Here is a 15,811-nt window from a genome sequence, read left to right as displayed (position 1 = left end):
ATTCAAACCCAGCTCGGCTCCTCCCTCCTCTTTCTTCAGGGCAGAGGTGTAACCTGCCAGTTGTAGCCCCAGCATCATCCTTAGCCACTGGGAGCTATTCTGCTTGTTTCTCATATATAGCCTGAGTCTCGCATTTGCACTCCCCCCCCCTCCATCACATGCTGCTGCTGCTGGGTGTCCCACCCCCTCCCCCTGGGGGACCCTAGAGGTTCCGCTCCCCCCAGCCCCGGGGATGGGGCATGGCACTGTCGTGCTGGGGAGGCGGGGCAGGGGCTGATGCACTCTTCTGAGGGATATGCCACTGCTGTCCTTGGGGCCATGGTCATCTGGAGGGCCCTGGTCATATCTATTACCCCCGCCCCTCAACCCTGGGGGTGTGCACCGGGGGGGTACATACATGACAGTCCACTCCCACGGTCGGGGGACACCCGGGGGGTGGACGCCCGGCTGGAGCTCCTGGATGGCAGGACGATCCTCAGGCTGGCGTCGCTGGAGGAGGACTCCCCCTCCACCTCCTCCTCCTCCGGTGCCCCGGGGGTGGGCTCCTGGGGGGGCCCCTGAGGTGCGGGGCTTGCCTCGAGGGCGGACTCCGCCTCTGCGGCCTGCTGGGGCTCGTTGGCTGAGGTATCAGCGTGGCCGGAGGGGAGGAGGTGTGCTGGGGTCCAGGATGTCCCTGAGCTCCCTGTAAAAGGGGCAAGTGATGGGGGCGTCCCCAGATCGGCCGGCTGCATCCCGGGCCGGGGCGTAACCCTGCCGCAGCTCCTTCACTTTACTCCGGACATGATCCGGAGTGCGGGCAGGGTGACCCCGGGCGGCCAGGCCCTCGGCCAGCCGAGCGAACGCATCCGCGTTCCGCCTCTTGCTCCCCATTACCTGGAGCACCTCCTCCTCGCTCCAGAGCCCCAGCAGGTCCCGAAGCTCGGCCTCCGTCCAGGAGGGGCCCCACTGCCGCTTCCCTGCCTGGCTACTGGGCTGGGAGCCCTGGCTCCCCTTGGGGGGGGTCCCCTGGGGGCGCTTGGGGGGCTGGCGGGCGGCCATTGCGTCGGTTGTGGGTGTCTGTGGCTGTGGAGGAGCGTGCAGGCTAGCCGCGTGGCAATGCTGCTGCCTGCACGCTCTCTCACCTTCCTGCACAGGAAGGCAGGGGGCGGGGAGCTTTAAGGGGCCGCTCCACACGGCCACCATTGAGCTCAGGGGCTGGAGAGAGCGTCTCTCAACCCCTCAGCTGATGGCCGCCATGGAGGACCCCACAATTTCGATGTTGCGGGACGCGCAACGACTACACGTTCCCTACTTCGACGTTGAACGTCGAAGTAGGGTGCTATTCCCATCCCCTCATGGGGTTAGCGACTTCGATGTCTCGCCGCCTAACGTTGATGTTAACTTCGAAGTAGCGCCCAACACATGTAGCCATGACGGGCGCTATTTCGAAGTTGGCGCCGCTACTTCGAAGTAGGCGGCACGTGTAGACGCGGCTAGTGAGACTTCGCTCAACTGCATTTGTTTGCCTACAGGGATTCAATAGCTGGATAACGATAGGCCAGCATAGTCCTTAGGAGCTTTACCATTAACTTTAATGGAGCTGGGATTTCACCCCTAAAGGTCCTAGAGACCAGTCCACCCTTGACATTTTCTTAGGTACTGTTTTTTCAGACACTGAGCCTCCATTCTTCCTGGATTATACTGTTTGCTGGATTTTCAGGAAACACTGGATGCTTTAGTCTTCCTAGAAGGATTATAAAGACTTCAAGTGAATTTAAATAAGATTTTAAAAGGCTTCCTCATTCCTGCCAGTGTTCCTGTGCTAAGTCAGAAAGAGGATTACCAAAGTTTAGACTCTTAGAAATGAAAGTTCTGAGCTTGATGGTCACAGCAGGAGGACTGCTATTGCCCCAGTGTTAAATTTACTCAGGAAAAAACACAAAGCTTTTACAGGGAGTCATGAAAGCTCATGGCCTAATAAATCGGTTAGTCTCCAAGACCCCACGGGACTGCTGGTTGTATCTGAAGTTACAGACTAATATGGCTGCCTGAGACTTTTTGTCCCATCTAAGTTGTATGGTGACTGATCTCCATCTCCACTGTGTATTTAGATGGAAGGGATGGGAAGAAGGATACCTTACAGGGGTAATTGTCTGTCACCCGGCTGGTAAGAAAATGAGTGACCTATGGCCTCCATGGTGTTAGATCTGAAAAGATGGTGTCAATCCTCCTCATTTAAAAGTAAGTCTGTTTTCACCCATCTCAGCAGCCACAACTGTTAAACAGATTCAAACTGCCGAGGAGGCAGGGGCTATCTTATGGTTCTGGTTGTAAATCCAGCACAGTGGGAGCCTGGTCCATGCTTGGAGATTCCAAGTGCTATGAACATAGACATTAATTGTATCTTCAGAATGTTGAACATTCTCATCTTTGCACCTTTCTCACTTTTCTGTCCATCTCCCCCTTTCCCTTCTCTCTGCATGTTTCTCACACTTTCCCCCCACCCTCTCTGAGGGTCCCTTCCCTTTAGCTAGTTCCAAGTCTTTCCTGGTGTGCCCTTTCTCGCTCTTTATTTGAGCTCTTAAAGTCTTCTAGGGGTGGGTGTGCCTGGGAGCTGGACCAAAGCAGGGGAGAGCAGCAGGGAGTGAGGGTGGATGGGCTGCCACCAGCCTTTAGTATCTCTAACATTTGCTCTCCAGCAAAACCCCATCGATATTCCAGTTGCCCCTTTTCCTGTTTTAGTTTGTCTACACTACAGCGATGTTTTGAAAGAAGCCTTTCCAGGAGATCTCTTCTGAAAGAACTCCTTTTGAAAGCGTGCGTCCACACCCAGAAAAGCGGATCAAAAGCGCTATCTGCTCTTTCGAAAGACAGCGTCCACACAGCCCCTGCTCTTTCGAAAGAAGGGGCCAGGGATCGAAATATCAGGCCCCATGAAGACCACTCTTCGGAAGAAAGGGCCTGCAGAGCATTTTCTTTGGAAAGAGGCTTTTGAAAGGGGGTGCACTTCCTGAAACAGGAGTGGAAGAGTGATTTTGAAATGAGTGCTGCATTCTTTCAGTTTACATTGGAAAACACTTTTGTGTGCAGACACTGGGTGGGATCTTTCGAAACAGCCCCCTTCTGTCGAAAACTCAAAAGAACTTGCTAGTGTAGATGCAGCTCTAGAGACCGTCCCCCCTCCCTGCCCTCCCCCTAGGCCCGTTACGCTGCGTGTCCTCACGGTCTGGGCGCCAGCTCGGGGACGGCTGGCCCCAGCACCAGGGAGATGCAGCGCTCCCAGCAGGCGCCAGGGGAGTGGTTCCCTGCAGCTTTCCCCCGCTCTCGGGCTGGGCTGGGCGGAGAATGCGCGGCTCCGCTTGGCTCCCATCACGTGGGCTGCAAACTTCTCTCCCAGCGGCGGTATGAGGAAGTCAGAGGGAGGCTGCTGCGATCCCAGCCGAGGCGGGTGAATCCTCCCCTTCCCGGCCCGCTATGTGAGTACGGCTCAGCCCCGCGGCGGTGCTGCGAGCACCGGGCTGGCCTGGCGCACCCCTGCGGCGGTGCAGGGTCCCGATCCCGCCGCGGCTGCTGCTGCCGCCCGGGGTGGTGAGGAACACCCCGATCGGTGAAATTCTCGGGTTGCCGTTCGGCGGGCGGGCAGCGTCTCCCGGGTTGTTTGTCGCTCGGTGCCGAGGCCGCTGGCGCTGGAGCCGCCCGGGAGGGGAGGGGAGCGGAGCGCTCCGCTCCCAGCTGGGGCGGCCCTGGGGTGTTGCAAGAGGCAGCGCTGCGAGAGTCGCCTGCTGAGCGCCGGGCTGGTGCCCCCGTGCGGCCGGGGCGGGTTCCCAGCTGGGCTCCCCGCGCCTCGCATGGGGACCGCGCTGCCTCCCGAGCCCGCTCCTGAGCCCGGCTGGCTTTGCCCGGCAGGCGCTGCTGCTGCGCGCGCCGCGTGAAGTGAAACCGCCGGCGCTGCGGGGCCGATGGAGGAGCCGGCGGCGGCGGCGGCGGCGGAGGAGCGGCAGGGGGCCAGCCAGAAGAGGAAGGCCTGGGCCAAGAGCAGGGACTCCTGGCAGGCGTCGGAGGCGGAGGAGCTCTCGGCAGAAGCGGCCGCGCTGGCCCGGCAGGAGGACGAGCTCGCCGGCGGGAAGCTGCTCCTGGCTGCAGAAGCAGGTTTGGCCTGTCCGGCTGCCGCCGCTGAGACGCGGGAGGGGGGAGCGCAGGGCTGGGTCAGCCCCGCTATTCCCCGACCTGCGGAAAGCCTTCCCGGGGCAGCCGTTCCCGGGCCGCGCAGGTGTGGGCAGCTCCCCGGCGCGTGGCCTGCCTCGTTCCGACTTATTTCTTGCGTGCATTAGTGGCTTTGCTGTTACACTTGCAGTAGTGTCAGCGGGGGTGTGTGTGAAAGGTCCCCTCCCTTGTCACCAATGTTCCTTCTGCCCAGTGCGCCAGTGACACCTGTTTGCCTTTCTCCCTCCTTCCCTTTCTTTTCTCCCCAAGGTAATGTTCCGAATGAAAAAATCGCCATATGGCTTAAAGATTGCAGGTAAGTCCTTCTGCAGGTCTGGTGCTGCACGGAATAGTTACCTGTGTCTAAGCAGCAGTGTGAGAAACGCTTCAGTAGCCCAGGTCCCACACTGCTAGCTTTTGCTGATGCTAATGTGAGTTGAAGGCTTGGGCTTTCGAAGTGTGTAAGAGGGGAGAAAAATTAGTTCTCTGTGTTACCTTTGTCTCTCTCTGGTGCGTAGGAAGTTGCTGGAGTAGCGATGCACATTGAAGTGTGGCTGTTTTGCGAACAGTAGATTTTATTTTTCCCATTCTATTTCTCTGTCGTGACAGAGCTAAAGCACCAGAGAATTAATTTCTTATAATCCTGAGCAAATATTAAGGCAAACAGTATCATCCCTAAATCTACGCTCTGTCTCCCTGACTTCTCTTGGAACTTTCCCTAGCCTCATCTTGTCTGGCTTCCTGTTACGTATCTAAGGAAACAGTACACATCCCCTTCCCGCCTCCCCTTTATTATTAAATGTTTAGCCACAGATCGTTGAGTCACCAGTTTTACCAGGCACCCACACAGAGCCATCTTCTGGCCAGGAGGAACCTTCTTGTCTGTTTGAGACTGACTGACATGAAGTATCTAATACCAACTGTGTAGACTCCTGTCTAATAGGCTTGAACTTTCCTAAAGGATCATCTCTGGGGCCCCATCAAATTCACGGCTGTGAAAAACGCATCACAAACCACAAGATCTCCCTTGTGAAATATGGTCTTTTGTGCTTTCGTATCCTGGATGGGTGAGGCCAGCATTTTCTCAAACTGGGGTCCCAACCCAAAAGAAGATTGTGGGACAGTCAGAAGGCTGTTGTATCAGGGTCATGGCACTGGGACCCTTGGTTCTGCAGTGCCCTCAGAGCTGGGTGGCTAGTGGTGCGTGGATGCTGCCTAGTTTGAAGACTGAGTTAGCAGCAGTGCAGAAATAACGTACCATACCACATCACCATTATTTTTGCACTGTGCTGGTGGTGGCACTGCCTTCAGAGCTGGACTCCCAGTATACAACCACAGAGCTTTCTGCAGCTGAGGTAGGTTCCTACAGGTGTATCTGATGGCCCTGGGTGTGGTCCCTGCAAGCGAAGAACTAGACTTAGTGCATCAGCAGCTGGACAGGACCAGCAGCTGGAGGCTAACATGCAGTAGGTGCCGTTAACCCGTGCTCTCGTGCTTTTAGGTTAAACAGGCCTTAGGCTGGCTGTGTGTGAGGGGAGAAGGGATGACTGTGTACTTCTCTCCCTCCCCCAACCTGTGTACTGTGCCACCCTCAGTTCTGGGCTCCCTTTAGAGCTGGATGCTGCTTTCCAGCTGCCCAGCTCTGAAGAGACTGCTGCCCCCACCAACAGTGCAGAAGTAAGGGTGACAGTATTGTGAGCCCCAGTGGTAACTAGTTAGAGGAATTCCTGGGGGGGCACAAGCCATATGCCCTGCCCTGTCCTCTCCCCACCATACCTTTATCTGCCTCTTCCCCTGGAAATGCCACACCACTTCTAGCGCGTGCAGGGGTGGCTCCATCCTGCATGTCACCCCCTACTGACCTGCCTACAGTAGCCTGTGACTCCCTTTTGGATATGAACCTCCATGGTTATAACAACCTGAAAATTCAAATTTAACTATCTGAAACCATGATGTTTACAATTTTGAAAATCCTATGGCCATGACATTGACCAAAATTGAATTTGGTAGGGCCCTAATTATCTCCCTTTATTCAGACTGTAGAGTGAATACCTCTTCTGCTGTGGTCACCAAACAAAAGTTCAGCCTGGTTTAGAAAAAGCTTTTTCTTAAGTCTCCATCTATGGTATTTTGCCGTTCATCTGGATCCAGTGACAATAGGTGCATCTTGTCCAGTATTTTTCTTTCAATTGTATAAGGGGTAGTTGTCCTTGTTTATTAGGTTAGATGAGCTTTGGGCCACATACTAGTAGTTAAGTTTCAGGACCACCTGTCTTTCACTGCCATCCTTTAGACATATCAGCTTATGGTGAAAATTTACTGTTAGGGTTGGAAGTGCCATTCTGATCTGCTAACCTGGTGAGCAGCTCAGCCGGACTTACTCTAGTGATGTGTGTTGCCGTGGAGATCCACAAACTAATATGGTGTCTTTGTTGGAGACTTCTTTACAGGACCAATACTCTTATGAGCAGGGAGGACTAGAGGCATTCTGCATCCCAGAAATTTGGTATTCACTGCTGAGAAACTGTGGTCCATGATCAGTGACTTTTTTTTTTTTTTTCAGACAGTGAAAATCAGAGAAGATGCCTTAACTTTTCAGGCCCCTCATGACTTGTGGGAATTGCAAAATTAGAATTTCAGCAGATCCTGGAAAATAGTGGCTACCAAAATGATATATTCCTTTAACTGAGTACAAATCTAGTGCTAAACTAGAAGTTTTAAAAGATTGAGAAAGTATGGAGCAGGAGCCAGTCTAGCATTTGTACAAAGAGACAATGTACAGGTTTAAAGGAATTGCACATATATCCACACAATGACAATAAGCATACTCAATAACTAAAGTCACAGACCTATATAATAATAATTAATAATAAAGTCTCTTCATTGTGCTGGATGGAAGACTTATGAAAGCGAAGTGTCTGTTCATTTGATCAGAGCATTGGGCGTAAGAACTGGTTTTCATTCATACCATTGCTACTAGCTGAATTGGGGATCCTGAGCAAGACAGGTTAATAAAAAAAAATGGATAAATGGGGATGTTGCAAGGTTTGTTTAATGGATGTTTGTACAGCCCTCTGTGATCCGTTTATAAAAGAGCCTGTGCAAGTTTACTGTTTTTGTAAATGATGTTGCTGACCAGTTCTATACTTCATAGTCAGAGGGGGCCAACAGCGTATGCAGGCTCCAGCAAATGGTGGGGGCAGCTCTGGGCCCCAGAAAGGGGAGTCTTTGGCCGAAATGGCAGGGCCTGGGCAGCCAGCCCTCAGGGCCACCTGGACTGTGTGTTGCAGGACCCAGCCCTCAGTGCTGTGCAAAGTATGGGGCACAGTGCTCTGAAAACAATTTAAAGGGGCCTGGTGCTTTGGCTGTTGCAACTGCCATAGAAGCAGCGGCAGTCGCCTGGAGCCCCTTGCCTTAGAATTGCTGAGCCCTGTGGCAACTACCCACTTTTTTTCTCCTCCCGGGCTTCAATGGGCCTGTTTGTACAAAAACTTAAATTTGCGTCAGTTGTAGAGCTGACAAATCCTGTGTTGATTCTGTTCCTTTAATTTCCATATATTACAAAGACTGTTGCACACTGTGTTGTCTTAAATGCACTGACATTCCACCCTGAATCATTGTGATATTCAAACTTCGCTCTTGTGGCTGGCTTTAGCAAAGCTCAGGAGACTTGTGAATGTTAGTGATTCCCTGATACTGGAAATACTGTCCATCTGGCACCTGTTGAAGTTAATGGAAAAACTCCCAGTGACTTCAACAGGGGAGGATCAGTCCTGTAGGCATTTAGGGTCTAATTCTGTGATCTGGTAGTTGTGGGCACTCAGCAGTAATGTGTGTGGAAGCTGGGAATTCTCAGCGCATGGCAGACATGGTCAGCTCTTCACAGGATTATCCTCTCAAGGCTGTAGGTATCATACAGTTGAATAGACCAGAATATGCATTTTATAGGTGTTGAGTGGGAGATTAATTTACTTTTTGACAAAGTATCTGCTACTCTGTATGCATGTGCATATGTAATCAAAGGGAGTTGGGCTAAACTGGTTCTTCTAGCACTCAATGATCCCTTGTGGTTTTCCTCTGTCCACAGTGTTAAGTGGTTTTCTGTCCACAGTGTTAAGACAAGATCAGCTTAAAAGTCTGGAACATATTTACATTGTATTGTTAAAAATAGCACCTAAATTACTATCTTCCTGGATTACAACTGAATTTCTTGTAACAACTTCATGCACGTTTCACTTTTGGACAGCAGAAATAGGTCTGATTTTATTTCTGTTCGTAGTCAAACACATATCCTCGCTTTCAGGAGTTAAAAATGCCAAAAATACTTTCCCCATAGGAATGAATGAATATACGTCTGTTGTTTGTAGGTTTATATAATCTTTTCCAAAATATAACTTCAGAATCAAGTTTGTCTTGCCGGTCTTACTTGCGGTTTTGCAGCAGTATTAATTCAATGAAGTTGAATCAACATTCTTGGTAATGAGATCTGCTTGTAAGCTTTGTTTCAAAATACCATCCACACTGTTGGATTTGTGAGGAAAATGGACTTACTAGCCGGTCATTGCTGTTGTATGCCTCCGCAGTTTGGGACTGTAACTGCTCCACTCAGAAATTTCTCATGTGTTCATGGCTATGCAGAAGTCTCTCAACAGCATTCCAGGTTCCATTTACATAGTGTCCTACAGGGATGACAGTTCCCTGAAATGGAGCAGAATTGTCATCCCTCTGTGTGAGTCTGTCTTTGTTCAGCTCCACTTTACCAGTGCATTGAAATGCTTTAAAAGATATTAGTGTATTTACTAAGGCTACTTAAAATAAACATCAGAAATCATCTGTGTTCTCATTTTACACTGAAACAGAAAGGAAGAAGGCCTCTGTCTGAACTCCAGGAGGGCTTCTATTTTTTTTTTAACTTGAGTATTTTGCTTGGCCAAAAATGTCTTCTACAATAACAGCATAGTTCCTTTCCAACAGGGTAAACTTTCTCATGTAGAGTATTCAAGAAAGAGGACGTTTTGAAATGTGTCTGAGAAGATATATTTCTGTTTTGAGTTTTTGATGACCAAATGAGCAACCTTTTTAATTGTGTCCTTGCTGCTAAACTATGATTTTTACAGGCAAAATTCTAACTGCTTCTAAAGCACAGTGCAAGATCTTTATTAATTGCTAAAGATTTCCTACAAGAGACAATACTGGATCAAACAGACATTTTCTACAAGATGTGGAGGAGGAAAAAGCACAGTCATTTTCAGTGAAGGCCACTGTGGGCATAGCTGTGTGGCTCTAATCTACCTGATCAGTGCATAGAGATTACAGTGATGGCTGCTATGGATGGAAAGAGGGGTAAATATTTGAGCAGAGGTGTTCAGTAGAAGGCTCAGAGAATTCATTGTGGCATGCCCCTCCTGTTCTTCTTGACTGAGTGCCATCAGTGTGAGGGATCTAAATTATGCTGGTTCCTTGACTCCAGTGCAAGTCGGGATATTTGTGCAGTTTTGCATTCCAGATTCTTTGGTTTCCCATTTGTGCTTGATCGGTGTTACATCTGCCCCACGCTCCTGCCCCTTCACTTAGGCTTGTACAAGCAGGCTACTTCCTTGGAGTCTGTCATAGCAGAATGGTATCCATTCCCACTGTAAAATGGGCTTTCTCTCACGTATGAGAAGATACTGAAAGATCTCCTGTTTAGCAGCATGCTACACTTGAAATTTCGCAAGCCCAAATCAGCTGACATAGGCTACGCCTACACTGCAACCTTAATCTGAAATAAGGTATTTCAGAATATCCTATTTCAAAATTATACATCCACACTTAAAATCTGTTTTGAAATAGCATTTTGCTATTTCAAAGTAGAGCGTTTACACTTATTGGACCTTGAATAATATTAAGGCCACCCAGAAGCAGTCCAGGCAGTGCATCAGGTCAGCAGTTGCTTCCCATGGCTTCTGCCTGAGGCTATCTGAGGCTTGTGCTTAAAGGGATCCCCCAAACAGCCGTTTCTCAGGTATCTCTGCTCACTTGCCTACCTCTGTGAGGGACAGCAAAGCATTGCCACTGTGTGCTCTGGTTGCCCTGCCTCAGGGCACCACAGCACTCCTTGCCATGGAGCCGGAGCAGGCCCCAGCTGGTCTCCACTTCCTGCTGCTCCTGTGTTGGGCCATGGAGCACTTGTTCTGGGCTGACTCCCGTGTCCCACAGCAACCCCACCTGATGCCCGTGTGGCAGACCCTCCTTGGGCAGCTGTGGGAGCCGATCCACCAGCTCGAGGCCGCCCACCAGGGACTGGAGCCTGTGCCCTGCCGTACCTAGCTTCTGGACCTCATTGTCCTAGAGCACTGGGGGGGGACCAGCAATGGCTCCAGAACTTCAGGATGAAAAAGGCCACCTTCCTTGAACTCTGTGAGTGTCTTGCGCGTGCCCTGGATCCATGAGACATGCAGCTGAGGCCCGGTGCGTGAGGGGGCAAGGGCTGCGATGTGGCAGGACACCATGGCCCAGACAAAAGCGTGAATGTCCTGGATTAGGGCTTGCCCATGTGCCACCTGCACCTGCTGTGCCCTAAGGATCTGCCAGCAGATGCACAGCTCCTTCTGCACCCACTCCCACAGGATCCAGTTCAGTGCCTGGAGTTTCTAGAGGTGCAGGTCCTCCAGGCTCTAGGAGTGCCAGCAGTTTCCCAGGGTCCACCCTATCTCAGCTGAGCTGGCTGTGGAGAATAAGGATAGAGGGTCAGTCATTACAAGGGTCACAGTGCGTGAAGCCCAGTGCCCATCTGAGAGCCAGGAGTGACAGTTCTCGGCTCTGTCGCAGCTGTCATGCTGGGAGCCAGGCCCTGTGCAGTCTGGCTGCCGGCCCCAGGAGTGGGGGTTGCTACAGGACGGTGGGCGTGCCGTGTGGCGGGCTGCTGGGGTGTGCATGTGTTGCATTGTCTCCTGCCACTTTCTTGGTATGGCTTGTGGGGGGATGTTCTCTCCTGTTGCCCTGTGCCCAATAGCCCAGGGTCCTTATGTGACAGCCTCCCAGGGCCACGTGCGCAGGAATGGCATGGCATAGCATGTAATCTCATGTGCATCAGTTGCTGTATGCTACACGGTCAGCCAGGGCCAGATGTGGAGCATCCTGCTAGTCCCTCTTCTGGCCAGCCCTTCGAGGGGATGGCGATGGCACTCACCGCATGAGCCCTTGCTTGTGTCAGACAAAGCCTGCGATGGCTCCACCTTTGGGCCTCTGGTTCTCTGCATGGCCTGGCTGGCCTTGTCCGGCTCCTGGTGGTCATTTGAAGTCCCCTCCTTCACTCTGTTGTTGCTGGCTGCTTCCAACTCAACGACGAGTGGGTTGAGGCCAGGGTTGCTGATAAGGGTTGCAGGTGGGACCACCCCACCTCCCAGGCTCTGGTTCAGGTCACTATGGTTGGGGCAGCTAATGGGCACTGCCCCTGACTTGAACCTGCCCTCTCTGGGCCTGGCATAGGCTTGGTGAAGCTCCTTCACTTTCAGCTGCACCCGCTCCTGGGTGCGGATGTGGCCCTGTGCGGTAAGAGCATCTGCCATGTGGCCATAGATGACCACGTTCCTGCATCAGGTGTGCAGATCCTGGAGGATGGTGTCCTCCCCCAGCCCTCAGTCAGGTTCTGGATCTCTGTGCCTGACCAGGAAGGCACCCAGCTCCTTCTGGCCCAGGCAGGCTCTTGCGGATCTTGTCCAGACTCCTGTGGAGCCAGTGGAGGCACCTTGGAGCCCTTGTACTGGCTCATGGTGGCACAGGAGCAGGCCATTACTAGGGTGCTGGATCTGGGCCTGCTGCTGCACACACCCTCATGCATTCTGTTGCCCCTGTAAGGGCTCGGGTGGGGGGCATTGTGGTTTCCTGTTTGTGGTCAGCAGGGTGGAGGAGGGCACACTGGGGAGGGCTAGAGGCCCCTTATTTTGAAAAATAGCCCTTATTCCTTGTCCAAACAGCACTTATTTCCAAGTTACTATTTTGAAATAAGTGATATTCCTCTCACTTTGGCTATCTCTACACTACAGTCCCCTTTTGAAAGGGTAATGCAAATGAGGGAAATTGGAAAGGCAAATTAAGTGCTGATTTGCATATCTCACACTTCTTTTGCATAATCATATTTTGAAAAGGAGTCTTTGGAAAGAAAAACCACAGTGTATATGGGGTTCTTTCGAAATAAATCCATTTTTGAAAGCACCGTTCTTCCTGAAAAAAAATTAGTGAGAAGTGTGCTTTCGAAAACGGGGTTTTATTTCAAAAGAACTCCAGCTGCACTGTTGTTTTTCTTTCAAAAGACTCTCTTTTGAAAATGTGATTATGCAAATAAAGCATGAGATATGTAAATTGACACTTCATGTGCATTTCTGATTTGCCTCACTTGCATTCCCCTTTCGAAAGGGGATTGTAGTGTGGACACAGCCTTTGAGAGTTACCAATTTCAAAATAATGCACCCACTATTTTGAAATTATTTTGAAATAGCAGATGCATATTATAGACAACATGGAAATTAGTTCAAAATAACAGTAGTAACTTGGTAAAGTAGCTCTAGCTTTACAGGCCTTGTTGCTGAAAATATTTCCTTAAAAATATTCCAGTAGCTTTGCTATTGTCCAAAGGACTTCTAGTGTTCTTTTTGTGCTCTATCTCTTTTTAAGTGCACATTTTTTCAATAGAATGGGCTGTTGAGTTATTGGGCGTGTGTAGAGAAGGGAAGCAGACAGATTACTTGTCAGAGCTCCTTTCCTGGTAGTTGTTAACATACTACAGAGGAGACGGTCTTAGTTTTTGAGAGAGAATGCTGGTTTCATTGCTTGCTTTTTACCATTCATTGCCAGCCAGTGCATGCACTACTGGAATCAACTGAAGAAGTTGCTGCCAGCAACTTTGTCTAGCTAAAAAGTATGACATGCCGAAGTGGCCACCAAGGAAGGAGCTGAGGAAGAATAGTAATGTAACCATTAAAACTGGGATATAAACAGTAGGCATAATTGTTAATTCAGAAAGTAAGACTTGCTGTAACTTGAACAGATTTAATTTAAAAAGAAAACTCTACTCAAATCCTTATTTATTCCCACAAGAGATCCAAAATTCCAGGAGATTTAAGTTACTAAGGGCTTGTTCTGTCACCTAGCTGAGTGAATATTATTCATGCTGTCATTATTTTCATTGGAATATTGACGTAACGAGTTCTTACTCAAGCGGCATTGTCAAAGGTCTGTGGATTATTTGATATGAAAGGGCAAGGTATAGCAATGGTAAACAGTTCCAGAGGAACAATTTGCATTGTAAAATAAAGGGTCTGTTAGGAATAAATATAAGCTTTTTATTCCAGAATTCAGTCTTGGAACTGGAAAAAATACTGTGTCATGTCTTTGTTTATTTCAGGATATGTAGGTAATATTCTCTGCTTGTCTAATCTGTCATATGCCCATATGTGAAGTATTCATGATGTAAACATTTAAGTAATCTGATTTGCCCTTCTTTAATCATATTTTACTTGTTTTGTGTCTTGGGTTTGTGTCAAAGCTGCTTTATGACATAGCTGGTTCTTTATTTTAATCGTCATTTTGTCTACATTGGTGGAAGTTCTGTAGTATTTTGTATGCTTAAAGAGCTTACACACAGACTTAGTTTACACAGGATGAGTGATAGAAACTCCATTAGGGTGCAGTCCTGTCGTCAATGGGAGTTTTACTGTTTACTGTCCAAGACAGCAGGATTGGGCCCTTGGACAAGCCTCCTTCTAATCTTGAAATAGTGATTAGGTGTGGTTTTATGGCAGAGGCAAAGAATCCAATCAAGTACTAGAGCTAGCGAACGACTTGACATATTTTAGGTCTCAGATTGTTCTTATTTCTAATCAGACTTAGTATTACCTATTTAATGTGTTGTATTGCCAAAATTCCTGTCAGTCCTAGGCATGAACCAGGACCCCCATGTACTGTGCTTAATACAAACACAGAACAAAAGGACTGACCAAAAAGTACTTACAGTCTGTCTGTCTGTCAGGCTCTTTCATTCATTTATTCTCCTGCCCTTAGGGTTTCAGTGTAGGAAAAACAGGTATCAAATTTAAAAGTGTAAATCAGTTTAAAATGAATGTACCCCTATTGCTCCCCATGCATTCTTGCTGGTGCTGTGAGCACACTATAACACACATTTTCTTCAACAACCTACAGAATGCCTGTGGCCTTCTTAATGTTTGCCTTGGTTCTAATTTCTGTCTGTGTGCAGAGGTGAGAGTGCTGCTCGTTTTTTCCCAAGTGTGTGTTTAGCAGGTTTGATAAGCCATTGCAAGTTCCTCAGCATTTGTGCTGCGAGCAAGGTGGAAGGAGGCACAACTGCTGCTATCACGAGCTTGTGGCATCTTCATAGACTAACAGATTTTTGGAGCATAAGCTTTCCTGGGCAAAGACAGATACATTTGATGAAGTGGGTCTTTGCCCACATAAGCTCCTGCTCCAAAAAAATCTGTTAGTCTCTAAGGTACCACAGGACTTCTTGTTCGTTTTGTGAATACTGACTAATATGACTGCCCCTCTGATGCTTACCACAAACTTGTTATAGCTCTTGTGGACGGCCATGAAGACACAACTTTTTAAAATAGTGTTAACCATTTCTGTGCTTTCAGAACGCCTCTGGGAGCCTCCCTGGATGAGCAAAGCAATCCTACGTTGAAGGGTAAGAAAGGGCTTTGTGCTCTTGGATGGCTGCTTTTATTATGAACTTTTTTGATTTCATGCATTGATTTTAAAATTATAAGCTGTTAACCAAAACGTATGCATGTGGATATCTTGATCTTACTAAATTATTGGTATTTTTATGCAGTGGAGAGGGAAAGGGTCAGAAGATTTTTTTTTAGACCAGGATTCAAAAGTTAAGCATTTTAAAAGACTACTCCTGTGCTTCAGCTTATATACCAATGCAAAATCTCAGCAGAAGCAAAGTGAGGGCAGGAAGCTTGCTAATGTCCAGTCTTAGAACTGGGTCAGCTTCCGTGCAGTCTTTCTTTGCGTGCTCTAACGGAAATTGCCACACCTGAAACATTTACTATCTGTGCGAGACAGAATTCGAAAGTTCAAAGTGCAACAAAAATCCACAGGTAGTGGCAGAGCATATAAACAGTTCTCAAAGTAGCTGAGTTTTACCTGCTTTTATACCTGGGGAGGAAAGGGAATGACTGGACTAATTTCTTACTGCTGAATCTCTGTGGTAAGATGTTTGAAGAGTTTGGGGGGAGGGATAGCTGAGTGGTTTGAGCACTGGCCTACTAAACCCAGGGTTGTGAGCTCAGCCGTTGAGGGGGCCATTTATGGGTCTGTAGGAAATAGGTTTGGGGAAAAAAAACTGTGAGGGATGGTGCTTGGTCCCGCTGAGATGGCAGGAGACTGGACTTGATGACTTCTCAAGGTCCCTTCCAGTTCTACAGGATGTGTATCTCCATATTGTTGTTGTTGTTAAGTGTAATGATATGAAATGAAATGAAATGAAATGCTTTCATTAGATATGCTAGCTGGGGATTGGTAGCCATTATTAACTAGTTTGCAAATCGATATGAAGGTGTTCTTCATTTGGCTGCTGGAGTAACTTTAGAGCCACCTCTCTGTCATGTTTTCTTTTAAAAGTAGC

The 15,811-nt window shown here is 48.9% G+C and overlaps 1 protein-coding gene across 4 annotated transcripts in view; it reads left to right on the top strand.

Annotated features, from left to right (window-relative positions):
- The first annotated feature begins 3,387 nt into the window (after positions 1-3,387).
- The window catches only part of ITPRID2 (ITPR interacting domain containing 2), a 71,285-nt gene continuing 58,861 nt past the window's right edge, over positions 3,388-15,811 (top strand). For all 4 annotated transcript variants that reach the window (XM_075001371.1, XM_075001370.1, XM_075001369.1 and 1 more), the window contains exons 1-4: positions 3,388-3,455; positions 3,886-4,128; positions 4,453-4,498; positions 14,814-14,863. In XM_075001371.1, coding sequence (XP_074857472.1) covers positions 3,939-4,128; positions 4,453-4,498; positions 14,814-14,863 — 286 coding nt within the window. In that variant the 5' untranslated portion in view covers positions 3,388-3,455; positions 3,886-3,938. The remainder of the gene's footprint in view (positions 3,456-3,885; positions 4,129-4,452; positions 4,499-14,813; positions 14,864-15,811) is intronic.

This window comes from Carettochelys insculpta, chromosome 8, assembly GCF_033958435.1.
Source record: "Carettochelys insculpta isolate YL-2023 chromosome 8, ASM3395843v1, whole genome shotgun sequence".
In the NCBI taxonomy this organism is placed as follows: Eukaryota; Metazoa; Chordata; order Testudines; family Carettochelyidae; genus Carettochelys; species Carettochelys insculpta.
This window is presented reverse-complemented; position numbering and strand designations above follow the sequence as displayed.